Source organism: Armigeres subalbatus, chromosome 2 (assembly GCF_024139115.2).
Source record: "Armigeres subalbatus isolate Guangzhou_Male chromosome 2, GZ_Asu_2, whole genome shotgun sequence".
NCBI classification, from domain to species: Eukaryota; Metazoa; Arthropoda; class Insecta; order Diptera; family Culicidae; genus Armigeres; species Armigeres subalbatus.
The window spans coordinates 345,747,407-345,771,289 of record NC_085140.1 but is presented as its reverse complement, the minus strand read 5'-3'; the positions used below and the strand labels follow the sequence as shown (position 1 = coordinate 345,771,289).

Below are 23,883 nucleotides of genomic sequence, written 5' to 3'. Positions count from 1 at the left end.
TGAAACATGGCTGCCATCTTCTCCTCTCTGTTACTCTACTGTAAAAACTCATAGAGAACTGTCATTGTTTGTGTGAAGAATTTTGCTTCGACTTCGCGAATGTATATACATATCCGTTCACGGAGAATTGAGAATACACATTAATACACACAAATATTCTGAATGTTCTCTTTCCGCCTTTTCTCTCCCTAACTAATTCCCTCCCTCGTACGGTATTCACACTTAAAATTAATCGCCGTACTCGGTACAATTTTACCGAAATCTCAACAGCCTAACTGTTCGGTAAATAATTTTACTGATTTTCGATGATTTTGACAGTTGAACAATACTATCCATATTGGTCATACACTGAAAACCAAAACTACCCAAAAGTGGGTTGTTTGCACTCAAAACCGTGGTTTGGGCCAATAACCCAAATTTGAGTAAAATGACTTTTCTGGCACTAGGTAGTTTGCCTTTAATCCCCATGTAAAACAATTCTTACCCAAAGCTGAGTTTAATTTATCCAAAGCGGACCTTGATCAACCCAAAATAGAGAATATTGAATTTACTCAAATTTGGGTTATTGGGCTGAGCAACCTCGGTGAGGTGTTTGCATCTTGCTCTAGTTTTGATAGCAAACATGGGAACGAAAGGGAAAACTACCCAAATTTGGGTAAATTTTTTCTGCGATATTCTCAATAGTGCGTATATTGAACTCAAAGTTTGGGTTGATTTATCTGTCCGTGTAGTGCCGTGGATCCCCGGTAATATGACCGCTTTTAATCTGAACACTTCTTAATTTGAACCCCGTTCGTTTGAACATCGTTCAAATTAAAAATGGTTCAAACGTCATTTAATACGTGGAATCAAGAAAAGAAAAATGGAACATCGTGAAACGGAATGCAGAATCAAAACAAACCAGCAAAGAGAGCAGCCAGATACCAGTTTTTCTGATGCAAATAGAGTAACCAGAAGTTCAAATTAAAAATGAACCCCGTTAATTTGAATGAGGTACCGTTCAAATTATCGGGGGTCCACGGTATTCATGTGTGAATTTGTATGCAATTAAGTATGTGCCGACACATGATATGCATGTTTCAAAATACATGGATTTTTGTCATAAAGTATGTGTCGATTTTTCTGAGTGTACTTCGACCCCATTTACTCAATTTTGGCTTCCCGTACGGATGTTCGAGGTTGGGTGAATTGAACTCACTATTGGGTAGTTTATTTCTTCCGTGTACGGTGTTTTGCCTCTCCCCACTGGATAAACACATGTATCACAGACAAACAGACATAACACTCGTGAAATTTCCATCGTTCACTGATTTACTGGTCAATTCAAATAATCATTAGCCAATCGATCACTCGTAGTGCGTGCATTGGATTTGAGCTTGACGTTTGCTCACTATCGCCATCTGGTACGTGATTTGCCCAACTAACTGAAATCAACAGATGTCGTAAGTGTGTTAGTGAACGACGATGAATTTAATGAATTAATGTTCAATGTGTTTTGTCTGTTTGTCTGTGCTTGTAAACCTCTACCACAGCTTGTTTCGTCGCACTGATAGCCATGAGGGTAGTCACGAGCTCAATTAAATACTACAATAAGAGATCAGCGAAGACGCCATCTTGTTTCAATCGAACCGTCAAAAGCGGTTCCAATTCGATTTGTTTACTTTTGGCATCCAAAACAAGCAAGCAAAAAGTTCAAGTGATACCAGTATTAATTTTACGATTTCATATCTTTTCAAACGTTGCCATTTCGACAGTTTTTCACTCCGCCGGTCTCTGGTTATAGGGTGGCTAAGCTCAATATAAAATCTGAAACGAACACAACCACAATCTTCAATGTTTGGCTCCGGCACAAAGTAAACATCTGCCGCTTGCAGTAATGGGCCAAACACAATTGATACGTTTGCGTGCGTTTTGACAGTTTTTTCATGGGAAAACTGTCAAAACGCACGCAAACGTATCAATTGTGTTTGGCCCATAAACATCTGCCTTTACCTCTAAATCGAAAACTTGTATTCCGTGTATAGTAGAAAATCGAAAATTTGTTTTCAATAAAATGAAATATCTGCAGTTATCAGACGTCGCAACTCATTTCTGATTACAGTCGGGATTCGCTGGTTGGGATCTTAATACTTGGGTCACTTTTTAGTTGGGCCTCCGCTGGTTGGGCAATGGCCCAACTAAAAAGCAACCGTACGTCAAAATTCAATGTAAACACGAAAAACGGGATTGGGCGTCACTGGACATCATTTGTGATGTTCACGTCGAAATACACGTGTTCAAATGGCTGTCAGTTGACCCAACTAAAAAACCGAATTCGTTAGTTGGGCCGAGGTCGTGGCCCAACCAGCGAATCGCGACTGTAGTGCGCATGATAGTATTCCGTGTATAGTAGAAAATCGAAAATTTGTTTTCAATAAAATGAAATATCTGCAGTTATCAGACGTCGCAACTCATTTCTGATTAGTGCGCATGATAGTACATCCATGCGTGCATGATGCGCACTACTAATGAAATATTTCAAATTGTCGCGACTCGCGTCGCAGCGCGAGTGCTTAATCGCGCGGTCCGGTTTGGTGCCGGCCCGACAATACATCCATGCGTGCGTGATGCGCACTACTAATGAAATATTTCAAATTGTCGCGAGTGCTCAATCGCGCGGTCCGGTTTGGTGCCGGCCCGACAATATACTTACTACACTGAACCAAAACTTCCTCCTCATATCGACTGACAGTTGATCTGCTCCCGCCCCTTAACGAAAATAATACGCGTTTCGGATGATTGCCATTCGTCTTCGTTTCTCATTGGCAAAGCACTGCGAATGACTGTCATCTCATTACCATCCCACATATAGGATGGTTGCCAGATGATACGCTTTTCAATAGTGTCTGATGAAGATATGATTTCCTGGTTATTTTAATTCATGCATTGAATGATTCTAAATCGATATGCGAACTCATTGATTTCGGTTTAACTTTTGGGATAAATAATGAAAGCGTATTATTAGAAAAATATTATAGGCGGGTTTTATTATTACATTTTTATTATTATTGATCACAGATACATAAAAATACAATCGAGCCACTGATTGCTGATCTCACCATCCGGCGAAACGAAACAGTGTTGATCCAAACGAAACTAGCTTATCACTGCTGATATTATGATAAAAGCATCTCAATTGTTTGGCTCTAAAATGCCACGATTATCTGAGCTGATAATAAAGGTGGGATGGTTTCGCGGATTGCTGAATCTGGCCGAGAATCTGGCTGATATCGCCGGGAGGTGCCTATGGTTCAGAAAAGAGAATAAAATGACAACATAAACAAAACGCTTCGATCTAATAAAATAACTTATTTAAAGGGTTTTCATAAAGCATATTATGTTACCTACCTTTTACAACTGGTGATGTAGAATTCGCAAGCATAAACAACCATTTTCACAATTTTCAGTGCGCGCTATAAATAAATTCCGAAACAACTGCGATCTACTGGTGAAAATTTATTTCTGCTAAGCTGGCAACCAGCAACCGAAACAGTCAACAATGGTAAAGAAAAACATCAGAAGACCGAATGATTGTCGTTTTGTTGAGTGATCAAAGCAAACATCATCCGCTTTTCGAATGACAGCTGAGTTTTGTGCTCAGTGTACCTACACTCTGAAAAATCTTCACGTCATATTTACCTGAAAACAAATGTGGTTCTCATCCACCCTACTTTTCACGTAAGCATGACCTGAATGACAAGTAACCTGAACAAAATTTAGTTTCCTTGAGTTACGTGATTTATCCGGTGACTCTGACTGGATCTTCCAGTACAAATGACGTGAAGCTTGAAAGAAGTTACGTGTTTGATCAGGTGAACCTGACGTGATTTGTACGTACCGGTTACGTGGAATTTTAGTGAAAGCTACAAGACAACCGGTAACCACTATCCAGTTTTCCGCGAGCGGTAATGGCCGCCAGCTTGCCTGCGGGTTAGTCTCTGATTTGACATTTCTGGAGGTCAACTGCACCCACCGCTCCGAGCATTCTGACCAATGTGGCATAAAAGAAGGTGCTGATTAAGTGAATTTAAGCCTTTTTATATACCACATTGATCAAAATGCTCGAACGGTGGGTGCAGTTGACCTCCAGAAATGTCAAATCAGAGACCAACCCGCAGCAAGCTGGCGGCCATTACCGCTCGCGGAAAACTGGATATGTTTTGAAATGTATTGCAATATAGTGATTTGGGAAATAATGCAAAAAATGAACAGGGACTGCTCATAAAAGGGAACTCTTTTTCGCGTTGTTGATGCATTGATACAGGGAATGCCGTCATTTTGTGATTGCGCTTTGGAGTTATCGCAGAAACACTGTTGAAGAAAAAACAATGTTATCGGCGGATGTTGAATGAAATCTATCAGATTTGTTGAGAAATGATGTCAATGAGAATCGCTGATAATTTGAAACCAGTTGCTTGCTCGAAAACTGCTAATATTGCCGCTGTTATTGTGATTCTCGAGATATTATAGCATTTTGCTCATTCACCTCTGCCTCGGTTAGTTGTGCGCCGCTAAGGTATTTTGTACTATTATGGTACTTACTCAATTTAAGTGTAGAATATAACTTCACAAATTAAACACATTTGTACTACTAATATCCACTTAAACAATATACCGAACGCAACGCAGGCGATAGAAAAGCAAAAAACTGCTAAACCTCGAACAATTTCACTAAAGAATGTCTTTTCGTAAAGGGACGACAATATGCTGCATACCTTAGAAGCGAATGTGGGAAAGCTTACCGAAAGCTCACATCTCTTTGACATTGGTTTATTTATTTATTGCATGGCGCACAACTCGGCGCATGGGACCCGGCGCGTAACTGGTGAGCCAGTATGCTAATTTTAGAAAAGAATCGCAATAATTAACCAAAAAGTAGTGGAACCTAGACTATAAATTTTATACTAACGCGACCGGAAAACTGTAGCTCTAGACTTCCATGCAGCTTCCTTTTCTTTCACATCATTTTTCAACGAATCTAATAAATTTTATCCAACCTCCGTTGCTTTTTTCCAAAGAGGAGAAATGCAGGCACGGAAAATATCCGCCTAGATGCACCTGGAATATCACTTACCTCCGCCTGCGAAGTTTCGTTATGTTTAGGTTATGTACCATTCATTCTTGTTTACAATGCAGGTCTTCCGCAAATGCCGAAGCTGCAATCACACTAACACAATCTCACATAAATTGTTTACGTGGATATACAGTCATATTCACCAACATTTTTAGTAAAAGTTACGTGAATTTCTGGTGAGCATTACTAACGTCACGTAACAATCGTCGTTTGTTCAAAACAGATCAGTTACGTGATTTTTCACGTGGATATGACGTGATGATTTTTTAGAGTGTATACTGCGCATGCCAACACCCGAGTTTCACTCACTCGACCGCTCGCTCTTGTAGGTAGGTTCTTCTCGTCTGAACATCAAGCGTGGAAGGTTATCAAAAAGCATTCGGAATAAGTACAGGTGAGGTGATACAGATAAGTGATGATTTGATAACAGTGGTACAGCTTTTACTGGCGTGGTAAAATTTCACTGCTCAGTATCTTTGAAAACGTGATAAGCGAATCTCTATAATAGTGAATCTCTGCGGTAGTGAAAAAAAAAATGTGCTCCATAGCTAAACTGTGTGAAATTTTCGGCAGCGTCATTGAATTCACGAACAGTTTAGGATTCTCGAATAAGATCGTCAAACGCCCTTTGGACATGTGAAATTGATTTACCAAATTTCGGTTTCGTCATCATATGATGTATGATTGGTAATATGTAATTGGTCGGATAAGCATAATGGGTCGGATACAGTTTAAGCCTGCCACTATGATCATATAATCATCGCACTTTGTTGTATTCATCAAAACAATTAAAAATGTCTTTGAATATGTATGAAAAAGTTGGCATATGTTTCACTTCAATTTGAAAAAATATATTTAAACATCAGCATTACAATGGGGACGGTTCCTTCATCAGTGCTGCCACCTGGAAAAGTTTCGAGAAAAAGTAAAATCATGGAAACTTGACAAGACATGATATAGAAAATGAGGTTTAAAATACCTCTAGAACGTTATAATTTTTTGTTAGTCAAACAATTTATAGCTTGTAGGGTTAGAAATTAAACAATCTCAAGTATTAACTGCTTATTAAAAAATATAAAAATCGAGATATCATGTCCATTTTGTGTGCTTTTGCAATTCTAACCCCTCAAACCAAAATTTGTTTGAAAAACATCTTTAATTTTTGTTTTATAACAAAAATATAATTCATTTCCTATACCACACCCTGTGAAATTTCAATGATTCCACTTTTTCTCTCGATGACGACAGCTGGCGGTCTTCTCCTCACCTATGCTGTAATGTCGTAAGCTATCGATTACACTAATATGTGTAACCTGGCAATTGCACATATACTATTGTCTGTGTACAAAACAGACACAACCATGTAACGGAGACAATGGGAAGAAAGGCGGAAAGGGAATAACATGCGGCAACTTCAAATTGCTTGGCTGACTTGAGTTTATTTTTTTGCCAACGAAGAGCTGTCAAGTTATTTCAAGCTACTTAAAGTCCAGGCTGATTTGAGGTTGAATTAAGAAACTACACATCGACTGGAAGTAGGGTGGAAAGGTTGAATATCAAACAACCATCTAGGAAGCGTTTGCAAACTACTTCGAGTATTCAATGGACATGGCTGATAAGAGCATTGTGTTTCCATAGGGTAAGTCGTTTCCAATCAAAAATTGAAGAAAGGATATTCCTTCTAATATCTAAAGATGTGGGTATATAAACATCTTTGGATGCATATATTGAGCCATGAAAATGAAATACATTTAGCTTACATCAAACAAAATGTCTGCTGGAGGGGCAACGATAACAACTACTAACCGCCTCGATATGTGGTCACATTACCTCCTACTCAATTTGTCGAAATTGTACATGAGGAGATTCTTTTCAATTGGAAGTAGCGGCTGATGTTCAATTTTTTGTTTAACTTAGTAAATCTTGCAATGTTTCTGTGCATTTTCGCTTTTTTTTTGTTGATGAACTTGAGTATGCTTTTTCCGATTTTAATATTAAATACTCTCTTAATTTTTCTCTCGTGTTTAAATTTATCAGTTTGTGGTCTCTTCTTGTGCAGTGTTCGACAGTGTTCCTTTGATAAGATGCATGCAAAATGGCGTCTATATTCGTATCCGTGTACTCTTGTGCCAACGATGGTTCTTAAGGTTTTGACAGTCGCACTCTGAACGGTTATTATGTGCCCTTTTAGAAGCGTCTTCTGGGTCGCCTATTCTTCTTTCAACGTTGCAACTTCTTTCAAAATGCCAGACACGATTCCTTCGTTGCATAACTCTGTGTTAGCATTTTTAAGGAGTTCATCTACACGGGTCTACATTTTGTACCGTTCAATTTCTGGAACAGCCTCCACATTCTTGTCTTCTAATTCTTATTCAATTGAAAGAAATAGTTTAACTATGTCTTCATTTGTGTTGTTAGCATTTTATTGATGGTACCTGTGACGTCAATGCTTGTATAGGTTTTGACATTCGCACTCTCAACGGACATTATGTGTCCTTGAGAAGCGTCTTCTTGTGTCGCCAATCGTGACTATTGCGATTTTCTTCAAAGCAGATTTATAATCTTTCAGTATCTCCGACACATTTCCTTTAATGCATAACTCTGCCATAGCATTTTTAATTGGCATGAAATATTTATCTACATCTGGCCACTTTTTGAATAGCTCATTTTTCGGAGTAGCCTTCACACTCTTAACTTCTAATTCTGATTCGATTGATAGAAATAGTTTGTTTATGCCTTCATTTGTGTTTTAGTGCCGTAATCCTTCCACTAATAGCAACTGGCGTCCAATTCTTTGATATTGTTTCTTGATCACTCAATATCGGATAAGCCAAGCTTATCCAACTCAAAATGACATTTTCTCGACAAATATCTGACGAGAATTGATTGCTTTCGGAAGTCTTTTGTCTTTAAAATGAAACTTTTTTTGTTACCGATAAGAGCATCCTTTCACTCTGCGTCCTTGACGATATCAATATTAAGATGTATGCAAGATAGCGTTGATATTTATAGCCGTGTTCTCCTGTTAGGTCAATGGTTTTATAGGTTTTAATATTCGCCCTCCTAACGGATATTATATGTCTCCTGGGTCGACTATTGTGAGTACTGCGATTTTGTTCAAAGCAGATTTATAATCTTTTAGTATCTCAGACACATTTCCTTTATTGCATAACTCTGCGATAGCATTTTTAATTGGCATGAAATGTTTATCTACTTCTGGCAACTTTTTGAATAGATCAATATTCGGAGAAGCATTCACACTCTTAACTTCTAATGCTGATTTGATTGAAAGAAATATTTTAACTATGCCTTCATTTGTGCTATTCTTGTCGTATCCTTTTATCGTTGTCAATACTTGTATAGGTTTTAACATTCGCACTCAACGAACATTGAGAAGTGTCTTCTTGTGTCGCCAATCGTGACTACTGCGATTTTCTTCAAACCAGATTTAAAATCTTCCAGTATCTCAGACACATTTCCTTTGTTGCATAACTCTATAATAGCATTTTTAATTGGCATGAAATGTTTATCTACATTTGGCCACTTTTTGAATTGTTCAATTGTGGGCTGGGCGGCAGCACTGGATTTCGAATCAACACAATTAAAACACCTTTTCGTTGCGGAAGTTAAAATCGGATCCATTTACTGCATTAACTTAACTGCACTCAACAATCTAACAACTGACTTACTGTACTCAACAATCTACCAACTGACCCCATATGTCTCTCCGAAGGTTCCTTAAATAACTTCCAAAAAATCAATCCGTTCAAAAATTTCAGTAATATTCTCCAGTCGAAACACTACACCATCACCGTGCGCGGTACTGGTTTGTTCTATGTCCCGCAATAGCGGAGACAGAAAAATCAAATTGTACCGAATAAAAATCCCGAGTTTTCGTAAGGTTGCCCCCACGGCAACCATAATGCACTCCCAGCACGAATGCAACACTTGTTTCAGAACAAGGGGCATAAGGCTCGTAAAAATGGACATAATTTACATGAAGACAATTATGAGACATTGCAACACTCTTGACTTCAAATTCTGATTTAATTGAAGAAATAGTTTAACTGGGGGTACCGTAGCACAGTTGGCTACACGTTCGCCTAACAAGCGGATGGTCATGGGTTCGATTCCCAGCCCCTCCACCAAACCCTCGTCAGTCGTCGGATCCGCAGCCCAAACGGTGGCGTTTTGGGGTACGTGCCTCACCGTCACGGCTGCCTGATGACGACTGACAACTTGTTCTTCTCGGAGGCATTCCTCCAACGTTATCCGGATAAATGGAAACCGAACAATGCAACGATCGTTGGATACACGACATGGACAAACGGACGCAATGGACTCACGATGACAACGACAACAACGGCAACGACAACAATAAATGAGTAATGGAAAATCTAAAAAATAGATTCTGTGTGGATTCTGTATAGCAGAATACCATAGTAGATCTCGGCACAGTCGCGGTTAAGTAACACAGAGTGCCTATCAAATAAATAAAGGAATAAAAAAATTTTTCGCCTATTGTGAGTACTGCGATTTTCTTCAAACCAGATTTATAGTCTTCCAGTATCTTCGACACATTTCCCTTATTGCATAACTCTGTTGACGATATCAATAATAAGATGTATGCAAGATTACGTTGGTATTCGAATCCGTGTTCTTCTGTGACGCCAATGCTTTTATAGGTTCTTAAATTCGCACTCTTAACGACCATTATGTGTCCTCCAGAAACGTCTTATGGGTCCTGCATCCTGTCTCTCATAGTGAAAATTGAAGCTGCGTCCTTGACGATATCAATAATAAGATGTATGCAAGATTGCGCTGGTATTCGAATCCGTGTTCTTCGGTGACGCCAATGCTTTTATAGGTTCTAATATTCGCACTCCTAACGGACATTATGTGTCTTCATGAAGCGTCCTATGGGTCGTCACTGTAACTTCTGGGATTTCCATTACCGCAGCTTTGTAATATTTCAATATGTAATAAATTTGGTAATACAACTTTTCAATAGACTTTTATCTTTTCGTTTTCGCGATGAATAAAATACGCACTGTACTTACTTGCCCGACGAGTAGTACAAACTATGCATGATCGCGCTTGTCTCAACCGAACGATTTTATCTAAGGCATGGTAAGTGCCATAAACTAAGTTTCGCGGTGCAAATTTGGTTACGAAATGTTTAGTTTATTTTAGCTCATCACCACAATGTTAAACTTTTGTCTTTTCTCGATTAGCTTGATACATTTCAATGATTGTGCTCTGGAATCTTTCAAACATTTCGTAACTGTTACTACAACTGGCGAAATGTAAAAGTATATTAAATTTTTAAGGATTTTTTTCGCAACAGTGTTACGAGAACTTGTTGCTTCATCACATATTATTTGCTTTGGAATACAATTAGAACTTCAATGATCGTTTCTATCTGTTCATTCTCTATTTTGTTGACTTTGTCTACTATTGTCGAAATTGTCTCTTTTTTCAAATGGCGATCTGTCATATTTTCGTCCCGTTATGGAGGTCTTTGAAGGATGTCGCTCGTAATTTGCATATTTACAGTTCTCGTGGTTCTTATAAAAAAAAGCAAATAGATGTACAAAAAATACGAAGAAACTAACCGAACTATTTTGAGTCTATTCCACAGAAAACTTCTCTAAGGTCCCGGATAACACACATTGTACATAAAGTCAAAAAATGGGGGGAGGGGGTATATGAATAACAAACATTTTCTTCTTTCAAAATATTTTCAGAATTATCTTCCATAGCGAAGTGCAAATAGGCCAGGTCTTACTGAGCGATCCACTCCAGATACAGGTTCCAGGCAAAAAAACAACATAAGAAAAATCAAAATTGATAGCAAAGAGTGTTAGAAGTGATGATATTCAGTGTTGTTGCATTTTCTACTATTACTTATTGCAAACGAGTATAGGAAAAAAAACTTGTGCATCTATTGAGTGATGACGACCAGAAGAATAATCTGCCCTACGTCAATGTCACTTATAAAAAAAAAAAGAAAGAAAAACGAAAAACATTTGCGTATCCATCCAAAAGTACCCTATAGTACGATATTAATGGTTTGTTGCATGGAGAAACAAACGAAAACATGGACGAATATGGACCTAGGATGTTCGTATATGGGATATGGTGTTTTAAGTGCGAGTTTGATCCCTTCCAAGGATGTGATCGGTCGCGGTACAATCTGTCTGCTTGTTTGAGACTGATCAAGTCTAGTTTGACAAGCATGTTCACACGATCGATGGACATAAAGGATTGTTACCACCCCAAGCCATTTCTTTCATATCGCCCTAACCATGTCTGAGAGGAACCAAGTTTCCCAAGTTTGTATGAAATATGAATACAAATGGTTAAAGTAGCACCAAAAACATCATACTTTTCTCGTACTAATTCATTCTTGGATGCGCAAATATAAACTAAAAATTAAGGGGGGCAGATGTGGAGGCCAAACAAGTTTGACACCACTGTTGGATGCACTAGGGCTTAGTGCGTCATCACTCAACGTGCACATGAACCAGCCGAGCTTCACTAAGCTGAATTCCTCTCGGGGACGTTAATTCTTCGTTCATATATTTGCATCAGTTCTCTCACTCCAAAAAAATAATTAGTAGGGTAGGTTTAATTTTAATGAGTTGAATAAAGCGATTCTTGTCTGAACCTTAATCGTGGATGATTGTCTAGTTTAAAATGACCTGAAAGAAAAACCTGCGTCATGTTATCTCCAGCAACGTACGTTGATGAAGCTAATCGAAATCTACTTGTTGAACACCAAAATCTCGTTTGTGCCGTGAAATCGTAACTTTTCATGACATCTCTGTTGGCTTTAGACAGAACTGTTTGAGAATTTCGAAAGGTATTTTCCAGAAGTTGTGTTTGATGCAACACAGCATTGAATTTTAAAACACAACACGTGTTGGGGACAAACTACGCCCATGAGCAACTGCGTCTGGCGTCCCTGTGCACAACTAAATGACGTTTACCTGTCAATGTCATCCGTCATTTATCAACCTCAAACTGTCATCATTTGCATAATCGCTGTAATTCTCGAAACGAGTTTAATAACTATGATATCGAATTTGTTCATTACTATCTTTCTGCTACATATCTAGGAGACAGAGCTAATAGCAAGGAGACCAAATGTAAGTGAATTATAAAATGAAATATGTATGGAATTAATTAAAATAAAATAAGGATGGCTTGGGGCTCGTTAAACTAAAACGCCGTGCTTCAAAGACGGTCCGAAACCGTCTCAACAACAAAATTGAAGCACAAATAAATGCCTTGTACACTGGGTTCGCGTTCTAAGCAGTTTGTTTTGGATATTGCTGGCCTTTTGATTTATTAAAAGATTTAGTAAACCCCACCGAAAATCCACACAAAAATCGACGAAAAATCAGGTGATATTTACTACTTGATATTTGATGGGCTACAGCTCTTCCTTCTCCACTGCACTCGATCATGGGACAATCACTTCCAGTCGCCCTGAACATCGAGCGCCCTCAGATCCTTTTCAACTGCAAAAAGCCATCGTGTACACGGCGTTCCACGAAGCCTGCGGCCTCTTCCGGGTTCTCTACTAAATATTATCTCCGCTTGACGTTCTTCCGGCATACGAACAACGTAACCATCCCATCCAGGGCCGGATTTATTTATACAATTCTTATGTACCAAAGCCAACCTTTTTTATACATCTTAGGGCCCCACAAGATGTCGGCCCCGGGGCCCCCTGCCGGCTAAATCCGACCCTGATCCCATCGTAAGTCTGCCATGTTGTATAACCTTAATAATATCCAGCCCTTTATACACCTGGTAAAATTCGTGATTCATGCGACGCCGCTTGATACCGTTCTCCTGTTTACCGACGAGTATTGTCCGCAGCACCTTACGCTCAAATACTCCGAAAGCTTTCCGATCAGGCTCCTTTAACGCCCATGTTCCATGGCCGTACAAATCCACCGGAAGAATCAGAGTAGTATACAACGCGAATTTTGTCTACAACGGGACTTAAGCTGGTTACGAAGTCCGTAATAAACCCTATTTGCAGCTGAAATACGCCTTTTTACCTCGCGAGTAACATCATTATCGCACGTCACTAATGTTCCAAGATACACAAATTCTTCTACCACTTCAAACTTTTCACCATCGAGCACCATCGAGCACCATTTCGCTACCACCACCACTAATGAACCCACGCGACCATATATTTCTTTTTGCTGGTATTGATCTTGAGTCCAATCCTCGCTGTCTCCCTCTTAAAAGGCACAAAAGCCTTGGCACGACGATCAATCCCGATAATATCAATATCGTCCGCAAAGCCCAGGACCATATGAGATCTTATGATAATGGTACCGCTTGTTTGCACACCAGCTCTCCTAATCGCTCCCTCGAGCGCTATATTGAACAGTAGATTCGAGAGTGCATCATCCTGCTTCAATATATCTAAGAAAACAAATGAAGTCATCATTTCATCCACAACCCTTAAACTTGATTCCGATCCGTCCAACGTTCAACGAATCAGCCGTATCAGTTTTGCCATGTTCTAGCATGATTTGCCATAATTCATTCTATTTCATTGAATCGTATGTCGTCTTGAAATCAATAAACAGATGATGTGTCTGCAAGTTGTAATCCGGAATTTATCATGGATTTGTCTCAGGATAAACATTTGATCCGTTGATCGGCCCTCCTGCTTGGTATTCGCCGACGAAGGACTTCTCAAACGGTCTCAATCTGTTGAACAGAATACGCGTCAAAATTTTGTACGCTGAATTAAGGAGGGTTATTCCTCGGTAATTGGCGTACTCCAGTATGTGCCTTTTCTTAAAGAGAGGGAAAATGAGGCCATCCAACCAGCTAGCAGGCATTTCCTCGTCTTCCCATGTTTTCGACATAATATGGTGCAGAACTTCGTAAAGCTGCTCACTGCCATGTTTGAAAAGTTCAGCCGGGAGCTGGCCCTTCCCCGCAGCCTTATTGTTTTTCAGCTCTTTAACAGCTTTTTAACCTCATCTAGTGGGCGGGAGTAGTGAAACGTCACGTCTGTTATGAAAAATGTACTGAGTATGCCAGACATGACGTCACATTCGGTTGCCTGCCGACCGTATTCTTTTCGTGACGTAGAGGAGTGCTGAGGAAGGTCAAGACGTAAAACTGTGGATGCGCCAGTTCGAAAAAATGTCAGCTGCGGCGTACTGGAACGATGAGCAAAAGCTGATCATGCTGCGGAAGAAATTAACGGGAACGGCGAGGCGATTTAAGTTCACTCAACGCAAAAAATCCCTTAATTGTCGAGTTTGCCCCTCTCGTGAGAGCGTGTGACGTACATCGACAATTGTTAGCTAGAAAGAAGAAGGCGAAGAACCGATGAGAGACTACGTCTACGAGATGGTGCGGATTGCTTTGGCTTTTGATCAGGACGAGCCGAGTATCTGCGAATACGTCGTCGATGGTGTGACAGACGACGAATATCATCGCTCAATGCTGTACGAAGCTCATACCAAGATTTTTTATGTATACAGGTTATCCGACTTGTCAATATCCCCAACTCAGCCATCTTGGATTTTTGTATGGAATTTATGCTCGTTTGTTTACATTTTGCACTGAAAATGTATGTTTCCCCCCCGCGCTGGTTATTCCCATCTACTGACGAAGTCGGATAACCTGTACATATAAACAATCTTGGCTCATACCATCAAGCAGCTGAAAGATAAACTGATGACGTACGAGAAGACACAGGAGAAATCCAACAAGAAGATACGACCCGATGACCGTTCAAGCCAGCGACGAGAACGACGTGCACCGAAGGATGACGAGAAGAAGCCGAGAGAGAAAGCGGAATCAAAGCGCTACTGCTTCAATTGTGGCGACCTGACGCAACGACTGCCCACAGAGGGCCTCAAATGCTTTTCGTGTAACGGTTTCGGACATCTGTCGAAAGAGTGTGGCAAGAAGAGCGAAGACCGCAATGATAAGAAGAAAAGTGCGAAAGTGAACACGATCGAAAAAGTGATCAAATCACAACCGGGCGTTAGTGTGAACCTACACGGCCGCGAGCTATATGCGATTGTTGATACGGGAAGTGACATCTCATTAATTCGAAAGGATTTGTGGTCTGATATTGAGAAGAGTGGATTTAAGTTGGAACGCAGTAGTAGTGGTACCGAAGGAAGACGGCCCATGTCGTGTTTGTGCTGACTTTCGCGGAGTGAATAAAAAAGTTATACGCGATAACTTCCCAATGCCGAACCGAACGATAAAGATCAGATCGATCAGCTTAGCAATGCTCGAGTGTACACTACGCTAGACTTGAAGAACTCCTACTTCCATGTGCCGATCGAGGAGAATAGCAGGAAGTACACTGCATTTGTTACCAGTGAAGGGCAGTATGAGCTTTTGCATGCCCCGTTCGGTTTGTGCAAAAGCGGAAGCGCGTTTGGACGATTTATCAGTGAGGTTTATGATTTATAAGATTTGATGAACGATGGAACGGTAGTGGTGTTTGTAGACGATGTGATTATACCCTCCAATACGGAGCAAGAAGGACTTGAACTTCTAAAGAAAGTGTTAAGTTTCACCGCGAAAGGAGGATTGATTTTTAACTGTGTATGATGGCCGAGTGAAGCCGGCACCAGGGAAAATAGAGAAGGTGAAACGTGAGAGAAGAGAAGGTGAAGGCCGACAACTGTAAAGCAGCTGCAAAGTTTCTACGGGTGTGCAAGCTACTTTCGAACGATCGTGCCTTGCTTTGCTGACATCACTCGTCCACTGTCCAACCTCTTGAAGAAAGGAAGTGAATTTGTTTTAATGAAAATCGGTAGCATCGTTCGACCAAATCAAGAGCATCCTAGCTAGCTACCCAGTCGAATTTTCAGAGCGGAAGCTTCGTGTCTGGTCCATACAAATGCCAGCAAGATGGCTTTAGCAGGTATTCTGATGCAGCGATCCGACGATGATGGTAAGTTACACCCATACTACTATTACAGCCGTTTGACGACGCCAGCTGAACAAAATTACCACTCGTACGATTTGGAAGCCCTGGCAGTTATTGAATATGTGAAAAAGTTCCGTTGTTATTTACTGACTCAGAAGTTCAAGATAGTTACCGGCTGCATGTCAGTTAAGGATTCTATGTTGAAGAAGAAGGTAAATCCTCGTGTCACTTCAGTGTGACGAAGGCCAAAGAAAAAGATAAAGACGGATTACTATATTCCTGCGATGGAGGAAAAAAATTCAACGGTGCATTGCAGCGTGCATTTCCTGTATTGTTGGCGAGAAGAAAAGAGGGAAACCAGAAGGAGAATTACAACCCATTCGGAAAGGTGACGTTCCGATGGACACTTTGCACATCGATCATCTGGGTCCAATGCCGTCGACTCGGAAGTCGTATAATTACATACTGACTGTAATCGATGCTTTCTCTAAGTTTATTTGGCTATTTGCCACCAAGTCGACAACAACCGAGGAAGTCATAAAGAAGCTGCACATCATAACGGATATCTTCGGGAATCCAAGACGAATCGTGTGCGACCGTGGGACGGCATTTACGTCAACGCAGTTCAGTAAATTCTGTGACAAAGAAGTCATTGAATTGCACACAATCGTGACCGGTGTCCCGCGCGGAAATGGTCAAATTGAGAGGGTGCACCGCATCATAATCCCTATGTTGACCAAGCTATCTGTGACGAAGCCCGATGAATGGTTCAAGCACGTTAACCCAGTCCAAAAATGCTTGAAACACAGTTGGCAACGAGTGATACAAACGACCCCGTTCCAGTTGATGTTGGGAGTAAAAATGCGAACCAAGCATGAAGTTCTTCGTGAACTGCTCACTAAAGAGATACAAGAACAGTTCGAGGAGGGGAGATCCGAACTAAGGAATATGGCAAGCGAAAGCATACAGAAGATTCAGCAAAAGAACCGAAAGCACTACAATACTCGTCGCAAGCCGTTGAAAGGATATCGTATGGGAGACATCGTAGCAATCCCGACGACTCAGTTCGGAGTTGGGTAGAAAGTGAAACAGCGATATTTTGGCCCGTACGACCGGTAATGACCCGTAATGACCGGCCGAAGTTCGGAAACTCGACGATGAAGGGGAAGGTCCGAAGAAAACAACAACTGCTGGAGACTGTCTGAAGCCGTGGTCACTTCCGGGCCGGAAGTGAGGCCAGGAAAGGCCGTGTGGGACAAATGGGTTATACCAACCCTCGAATGAAGAAAAAACTTTTACAGTGTAACTTTTCCAGTGTATACAAGTCAGTTATTACCAGTGACGGGAAATGTCATATCGATGTCATGGGACTAATTTGTTAATAACTTTTTCACAAGTAATTTACAATCGTATGTTTTATATAAGCATGAAGCACTCAAAGGATGCTTAAACTTTTTCTAATAGGTCAATGCTCTCAATCTGAAATTGGAGGCGTAAGAGCCGGATTAGTGTCAAATGACATTAATGTCATGACATTCCGTGACATTTTTAAATTTCGTTATCATGCCTCACACTGTATATTTAGAACAATGACCTGTTTGGCAAAGTTGTAGGATCCTTTAAGCATTACATGTTAATAAAAAATCCGAGTTGTAAAAGACTTTTGAAAAAGTTATAAGCAAACTGGTAATAGCAACCCCACGACATTTTTTGACATTTCCCATCACTGGCTTATTACTCGATGTGAACATATTCAACGTTCTTCTCGTCTGTCACTCTCACACTCCACATCGAACCAACCCGTCCTGGGTCGCCTCTGTGCAGTACCTACCACTTCTCGTGCTGTTGTGCTTACCGCTCCATGGATCGACTCCATAGATCGTCGATGTTGTGACTAACGTTGATTGCACTTATCCGTTCGTCGAGCTTCTGGCGGTACTCAGCCGATACTCCTGATAGGTGATATTTAGAAAGATCAAATTAAGGTAGAGAGAGCAAATCGTTGTTGTTGTGAAATCGCTTAATTTTGATAACTCAGGTTGATATCTTTTTGGTCGTTTTAACGGTTAAAAGATCAAAATCTATAGCAGAAAACTGTAAAATTAAATGGAAAACTATTCCTGCCGTCGATGAAAGCAAATTGAAAGCTCATTTTAATGTTGGTTTTCGTTAACAAAATAAGTTATCAGTTTGATGTCATATCATACAATTTAGAAATCTACAGTAAAATGTAATCAATCACGAAAATTGAAATTTGAAAACAAAATTCAATCAGGAGTTCAATTCGATGTCGAAATCGAAACATATTTTTAATTTGCTGTATTTATGACATCAGGCTTTGCACGGGTTCTAGCTTCGGGATAGGTAAATTCCAAAACAAATATTACCGCAAAAAAAGTAAACTGAAACCTTTATCTCGTTTCGCTCACATTACCAGCGTTATCATCGTGAATCTAACGCGTAAATTCCGCATTTATTCAGCAGTCCGTTTGTCAGTTTGCCTTCCATAATTTCTTTCCTATAAACACGACGATGGCGCTTCCTGGTTCAGATCGGTAGAATGATCGCGAAATAGCTTCTGCATTATAAATGTTGGCATGGCTTTAGCAAACCACTCATTGGAGTCCGCTCGAACGGTTGATTTGTTTTGTACCGTGGATTTGACCAAAATATATTCGCTTGTAAAATTGCCGTCTCTCACGTTGGTGTCGGCATCAGCGCTAGCAAATTGGCATTTTATTGCTGGACATAATGCAATCATTAATATACGAATAATTATGGATGATTGAGCTGCACTATAAACTTAATAATTATTCAGAACGAATGAATTTCTTCAATAACGTTGTCAACTGGCAGTCTATCGTGTATTTGAATCTTGGTGCATGTTGCAGCCTTTATAATGACCAACGTGAATATTTTTATAACAATTGCCAAACAGATCTGGAGCCAACAGCATGGCGAGTCGTATATTAAAAAATCTATTTCTAGTGCAGCTTTATTGTACCGTTCAGGTACAGAAAACGAATTGCCATACAAACACAATTAGGTACTGAAAGATATTTTTTTGAAGGCAGCTGTGACGGTATTGATCGAAGAAGATCTCCAAGAATGTGACAACGGTATGCCTCTAACCAAAGTAGACATAACAGGGGTACAAATCATAACCGAAGAAAATGGAACACTGACCGTGAATGGGACGGCTCGCTTCGACGATGAGTACGGAAGTCCGACTATGGTAAAAATAACGTGTACGTTAGCATCTGGTCCACCAGTCTCACATATTTTGAAAATCGATAATTCCAGTGGAAGATGTACTCCAAACGGCTGCAGCGTGGCCAATGGGTGACCGGACTGCTGAGTCGTGAAATCTGGAACCTGTGTCCGGTGCTTCTATCACCCAATGAATTATGGTATCCCCTGATGGTGAAGATGCACAAGAATAGGTGTCCTTTCCCGAAAGGGGTAAGCAAAAGATGGGCACTTGTGCATGTTTCGGTTATTAAAGTTTCCAATTTCAGTACGAAGAGCACATGAACATGGTCAACCTCGGTAACCCAGCGCATTACTTCAAAATTCCTCCGGATTTTATCGGCGAGTGGCAGGTGTATAATGAAATAACTACCTCCCGCAGAGGACATCCAGAGAAAGAGTGCTTTTTAATTAAATTGACGATTACGGAAGTTTAGGTTTCATCTGTTCATATATCGCTAGAAAGAAAAGTAGTACGTGTAACTATTTACTCACATTAAAGAAGTGTTTTTAAACCAGTGATATTGATGTTGACCATAATTGTTAAAGTTCGTTTGGTACAATCAAACGATTTCGCTTATCAACTCCTGATCTGACTAGTTCCTAAAATACAATTTAAGCTGCTACGCAATCGTTATTTTAAAATTGATGGGTTTTGAAAACCAAATTACGAAAGAACAAAAAATCATGGTTTAAATCAGCACCTCTCTTTTTTAATCGGAACTCTTTATCATAATCTAAACTGCGATCAATCAAACCATTCAACAACTATTCACACGTCAACCAGTTCTGTTCATCAGAAATAAAAACAAATCTGTGTCTTTGAAACGATCTAGAAGCATCATCCTGTCAGTCCCACCCGCAGCTTCAAACGTGTATGGAAATCCGATCGGCTGTTTTGCTTTGAGCTTCCGAACCCGATACTTTTCGAGGGTTCACTTGAAGATCCCATCCCACCTACTGTCTGACGTCGTACCTACGCCAGCAACTGAACGGGAATGTGACATTGCCGGCGAAATGAATTCTTACAAAATCACGCCATGCTGGTACCAGCGAATTCTACAAAGCCCTTACTTTGTTCAGTTCTTTGGAAGTTTTTTGTTTTTCAATGCAATCACACCACTACACGGTGAGAAATGCGAAACGACGTAAAAACAACCAGTTGGGACTTCCTGGTATTGATATTTTTGATCTTCATGTAATTCTTCTTCGAAATATTTACAAACTATTTGTTTATGGCATAGTAGTTTTATTTCGACTCTAATGTGGATATTTGATGAGAGTCTCTACTAAATGATTTTTTTTTTGAAAATTTCCTTCTCAAAAGATTTCGTCGATAGAAAATCGACCCCGTCACTTCTAGTTTGGTAACATCGTGTTTCGATCATTTATTCATCTCAGATTTTCATAAATTCGTGATATTTCTACAAATATCAGTGATTCAAACGGTATACCAAAGTCAATATTTACAATATCCATCCACAATATATCCATCATTTGTAGTATTGAAAAACATTCCTACCATCAGCTTCGTCTCCGTCTGTTACCACATCAACCTTTCTAGCAAGCCAGACCAACTCGAATTTGAAATTCAATCTGTTCACGTTGACCGGCAGCAGTGTCTACATACTTTTATAGCTTTGCCAGCCAAATTACGCAGTAGAGAGAATGTTTGAACTTTTTTATCTTTCCTTCAAATTCTTGCTACGTCAGTATATTCCTACTGTTCTTATTAATCGAAACGTGGCGAAAAGTATTTGAGCCTTTACACCGCATATAAGAAGCACATACAAAACTGATCATGCTTTGATAATTTCGAAAATAAACAACAATTTAATTAGCCATCCACCTACAGTACACGTAAAAATAACCTTATACCGTCGTGTGGGGCTTCTTTTGACTCAGGGGGCTACTTTGGATTTTTGATTTTCTAAAAAAAAATACGAAAAAAATACGAAATTTGAAACAGAAAGTTGACATCTAACTAACAACAAGACACCCGAATTAGGATAATGGCAATTTGATAGTAATTTACGTTATAATTCTTGATTCAAAATGTTCAAAGTAGCCCCCGATTTTTCAAAAGAAGCCCCGCACGACGGTATATTCTGGCAAAAAACCATTCGAAAATACTTAAACTCTCCATTATGCCACCTAATGAATGATCCCCTATTAAAAAGCTTATAACATTCATAAGTTAATGAAAAATATAAGTTTCCGAATGTTTGTGACTAATGCGATGTATAAGTTTTTTCATGTCATTAAGCTCCTGCTTTGGCAAAAAAGTATTAGAAATATTAATAATAAACAACATTAAATTTTTTTAGGTGTACAACCAGTACTGTAAAAAGTCGTGATCGTCATAAGACAGAGAGCAAAGCGCTTTTTCTATCTCTCTTTCCAAAAATCCCCCGAATTTCTTCACAAATTTTACGAGAATTTCTTCTGAATTTTCAAGCAAAATTGTTTTCCATTTCTACGGAAAATTATTCCGAGCTCCCATAGAATTGGAGAATTGGAAATTTGGGAACTCGGAGATGTGGAAGCTTAGGGACTTAGAGATTTAGATCTCGAAGAATCAGAGACTTATGGAGAGAAGTGGAAACTAAGAGACTTGGAGACTTGTAGATTCGGAGATACGGAAATATGGAAACTTGGATTCTCATGAGACATGACCACTCGGAAACATGGATGCTAAGAGACTTCAATACTTTTGGAGGCTTGAAGGTTTGGAGACATGCAGACTTGAAAATTCCGAAACAACGTAACATGGAAACTCAGAATCTTGAAGACTCGAAAATTTGAAGACTTGGACTCGGAAATTTGGAGAAGTCGGCCCTTGTACCATTGAAAATTTACAGACTCGGACTTGAACTTAGAATTGTATTTGTAATTAGACTTGGATCTCAACTTGGAGTTGGATTTAGACTTGAACTTGCACTTGGACATAACAAAGCACAGCATACAATAATTATACAAATTGTAGGTGGCTATACAATGTTCAACATAAATGTTAGTTGCACCATATATTGTCGCAGAAAAAGCATCGCCTAGGAAGGGCGGGAGTCAGGTTGCTTATACGAACTCTATTTGACAATATTGAGCATTATTCAGTAGTGTAGTGTAGTTAAACTAATATAGTAAACTAATATAGAAGTAGCTTATCTTTTAATCAATACATCTGATTATTATCCACCATTCTGGCTACGTACCCGACCCACCACTCCGATTTCCTCTTCCTATCATGGATTTCGTGAAAATCGTACCACTCATGTCAATCCCTGCCCTTCGTATTATTTTCTCCAAAGCTATGTTGAATAGCAGACACGAAAGACCATATCACATTGCCGTAACCCTCTGCGTGTTTCGAGAAGATTCGAGAATGCCCCTGAAACTCGAACTACGCATATCACCCGGCCCAACGTCGCCTTGGTCAACCTTATCAGTTTATCTGGAAATCCGTTTTCGTGCATTAGCTGCCATAGCTGGTCCCGATCGATTGTATCATATGCGGCTTTGAAGTCGATAAATAGATGATGTGTGGGCACGTTGTATTCGCGGCATTTCTGCAATACCTGACGTACGACGAACACCTGATCTGTGGTAGAGCGTTCACCCATAAATCCCGCCTGGTACTGCCCCACGAACTCTCTTGCAATTGGTGTTAGTCGGCGGCATAAAATTTGGGAGAGTACCTTGTAGGCGGCGTTCAGCAATGTGATTGCGCGGTAGTTGCTACAATCCAGCTTATCGCCCTTTTTGTAGATGGGACACACGACACCTTCCATCCACTCTTGCGGCAAAACCTCATCCTCCCAAACCTTGGTAATCACCCAGTGCAACGCTCCAGCCAGTGCCTCACCACCTTGTTTAAACAGCTCTCCTGGTAGTTGATCAACTCCACGGGCTTTGTTGTTTTTCAGCCGGCCGATCTCCTCCTAGATTTCCTGGAGATTCGGAGCCGGAAGTCGCATATCCTGCGCGCGTGCTCCTAGGTTCATTACCATACCACCACCGTTGTCTATCGTATCGCCATTCAGGTGCTCTTCGTAGTGCTGCCACCACCTTTGGATCACCTCACGCTCGTTTGTAAGAAGGTTCCCGTTTATGTCCTTACACATATTGGGCTGTGGCACGTGGCCTTTACGTAAACGGTTTAACTTCTCATAGAACTTTCGTGCGTTATTAGCGCTGCATAGTTCCTCCGTCTCTTCACGGTATCGATCTTCCTGCTAGCGGTTTTTCCTCCGGAAAATCGAGTTTTGTCTGTTCCGCGCCCGTTTGTATCGTACCTCGTTCACCCTCGTGCGGTGTTGCAACAATCTTGCCCATGCTGCATTCTTCTCCTCAACTAACTGCTCACACACGCGGTCATACCAATCATTCCTCTGATCCGGAGCCACCGTGCCTAGTGCAGCGGTTGCGGTGCTTCCAATGGTGGATCAAATATCTCTCCAGCCATCTTCAAGAGATGCTGCGTCTAGCTGCTCTTCCATTGGGAGTTTAGCCACGGCGCGTGTTGTACACCGTCGAGAGTTTTGAGCGCAGACATACTGCAACGAGGTAGTGGTCGGATTCA

At 40.3% G+C, this 23,883-nt stretch overlaps 2 protein-coding genes and 1 long non-coding RNA gene across 6 annotated transcripts in view; 2 read left to right on the top strand and 1 right to left on the bottom strand.

Moving 5' to 3' along the window:
- The window catches only part of LOC134212895 (inositol-pentakisphosphate 2-kinase), a 507,776-nt gene that overhangs the window by 211,670 nt on the left and 272,223 nt on the right, over nt 1-23,883 (bottom strand). The window lies entirely within an intron of this gene.
- LOC134212894 (uncharacterized) lies at nt 5,212-11,788 on the top strand. Its single transcript, XR_009979371.1, has 2 exons — nt 5,212-8,846; nt 8,893-11,788. It is a non-coding gene; the product is annotated as an uncharacterized LOC134212894 (long non-coding RNA).
- Nucleotides 18,575-19,923, top strand: LOC134212893 (uncharacterized). Of its 2 annotated transcripts, none has more exons than XM_062691189.1 (4): nt 18,575-19,066; nt 19,130-19,290; nt 19,359-19,517; nt 19,574-19,923. In XM_062691189.1, the coding sequence occupies exons 1-4, from the start codon at nt 18,955-18,957 to the stop codon at nt 19,739-19,741; spliced, it is 600 nt and encodes a 199-aa protein (XP_062547173.1). In that variant the 5' UTR covers nt 18,575-18,954; the 3' UTR covers nt 19,742-19,923. The 2 variants fall into 2 exon arrangements, with proteins under 2 accessions (XP_062547173.1, XP_062547174.1); XM_062691190.1 differs by having other exon boundaries at nt 19,126-19,290.

Coding starts and splice junctions, on each gene's coding strand:
- LOC134212893 (XM_062691189.1), top strand. CDS start 18,955: ATGACCAACGTGAATATTTTTATAACAATTGCCAAACAGATCTGGAGC. Junction 19,067..19,129: donor AGCTTTATTGTACCGTTCAG/GTACAGAAAACG, acceptor TTTTGAAGGCAG/CTGTGACGGTATTGATCGAA. Junction 19,291..19,358: donor AGTACGGAAGTCCGACTATG/GTAAAAATAACG, acceptor CGATAATTCCAG/TGGAAGATGTACTCCAAACG.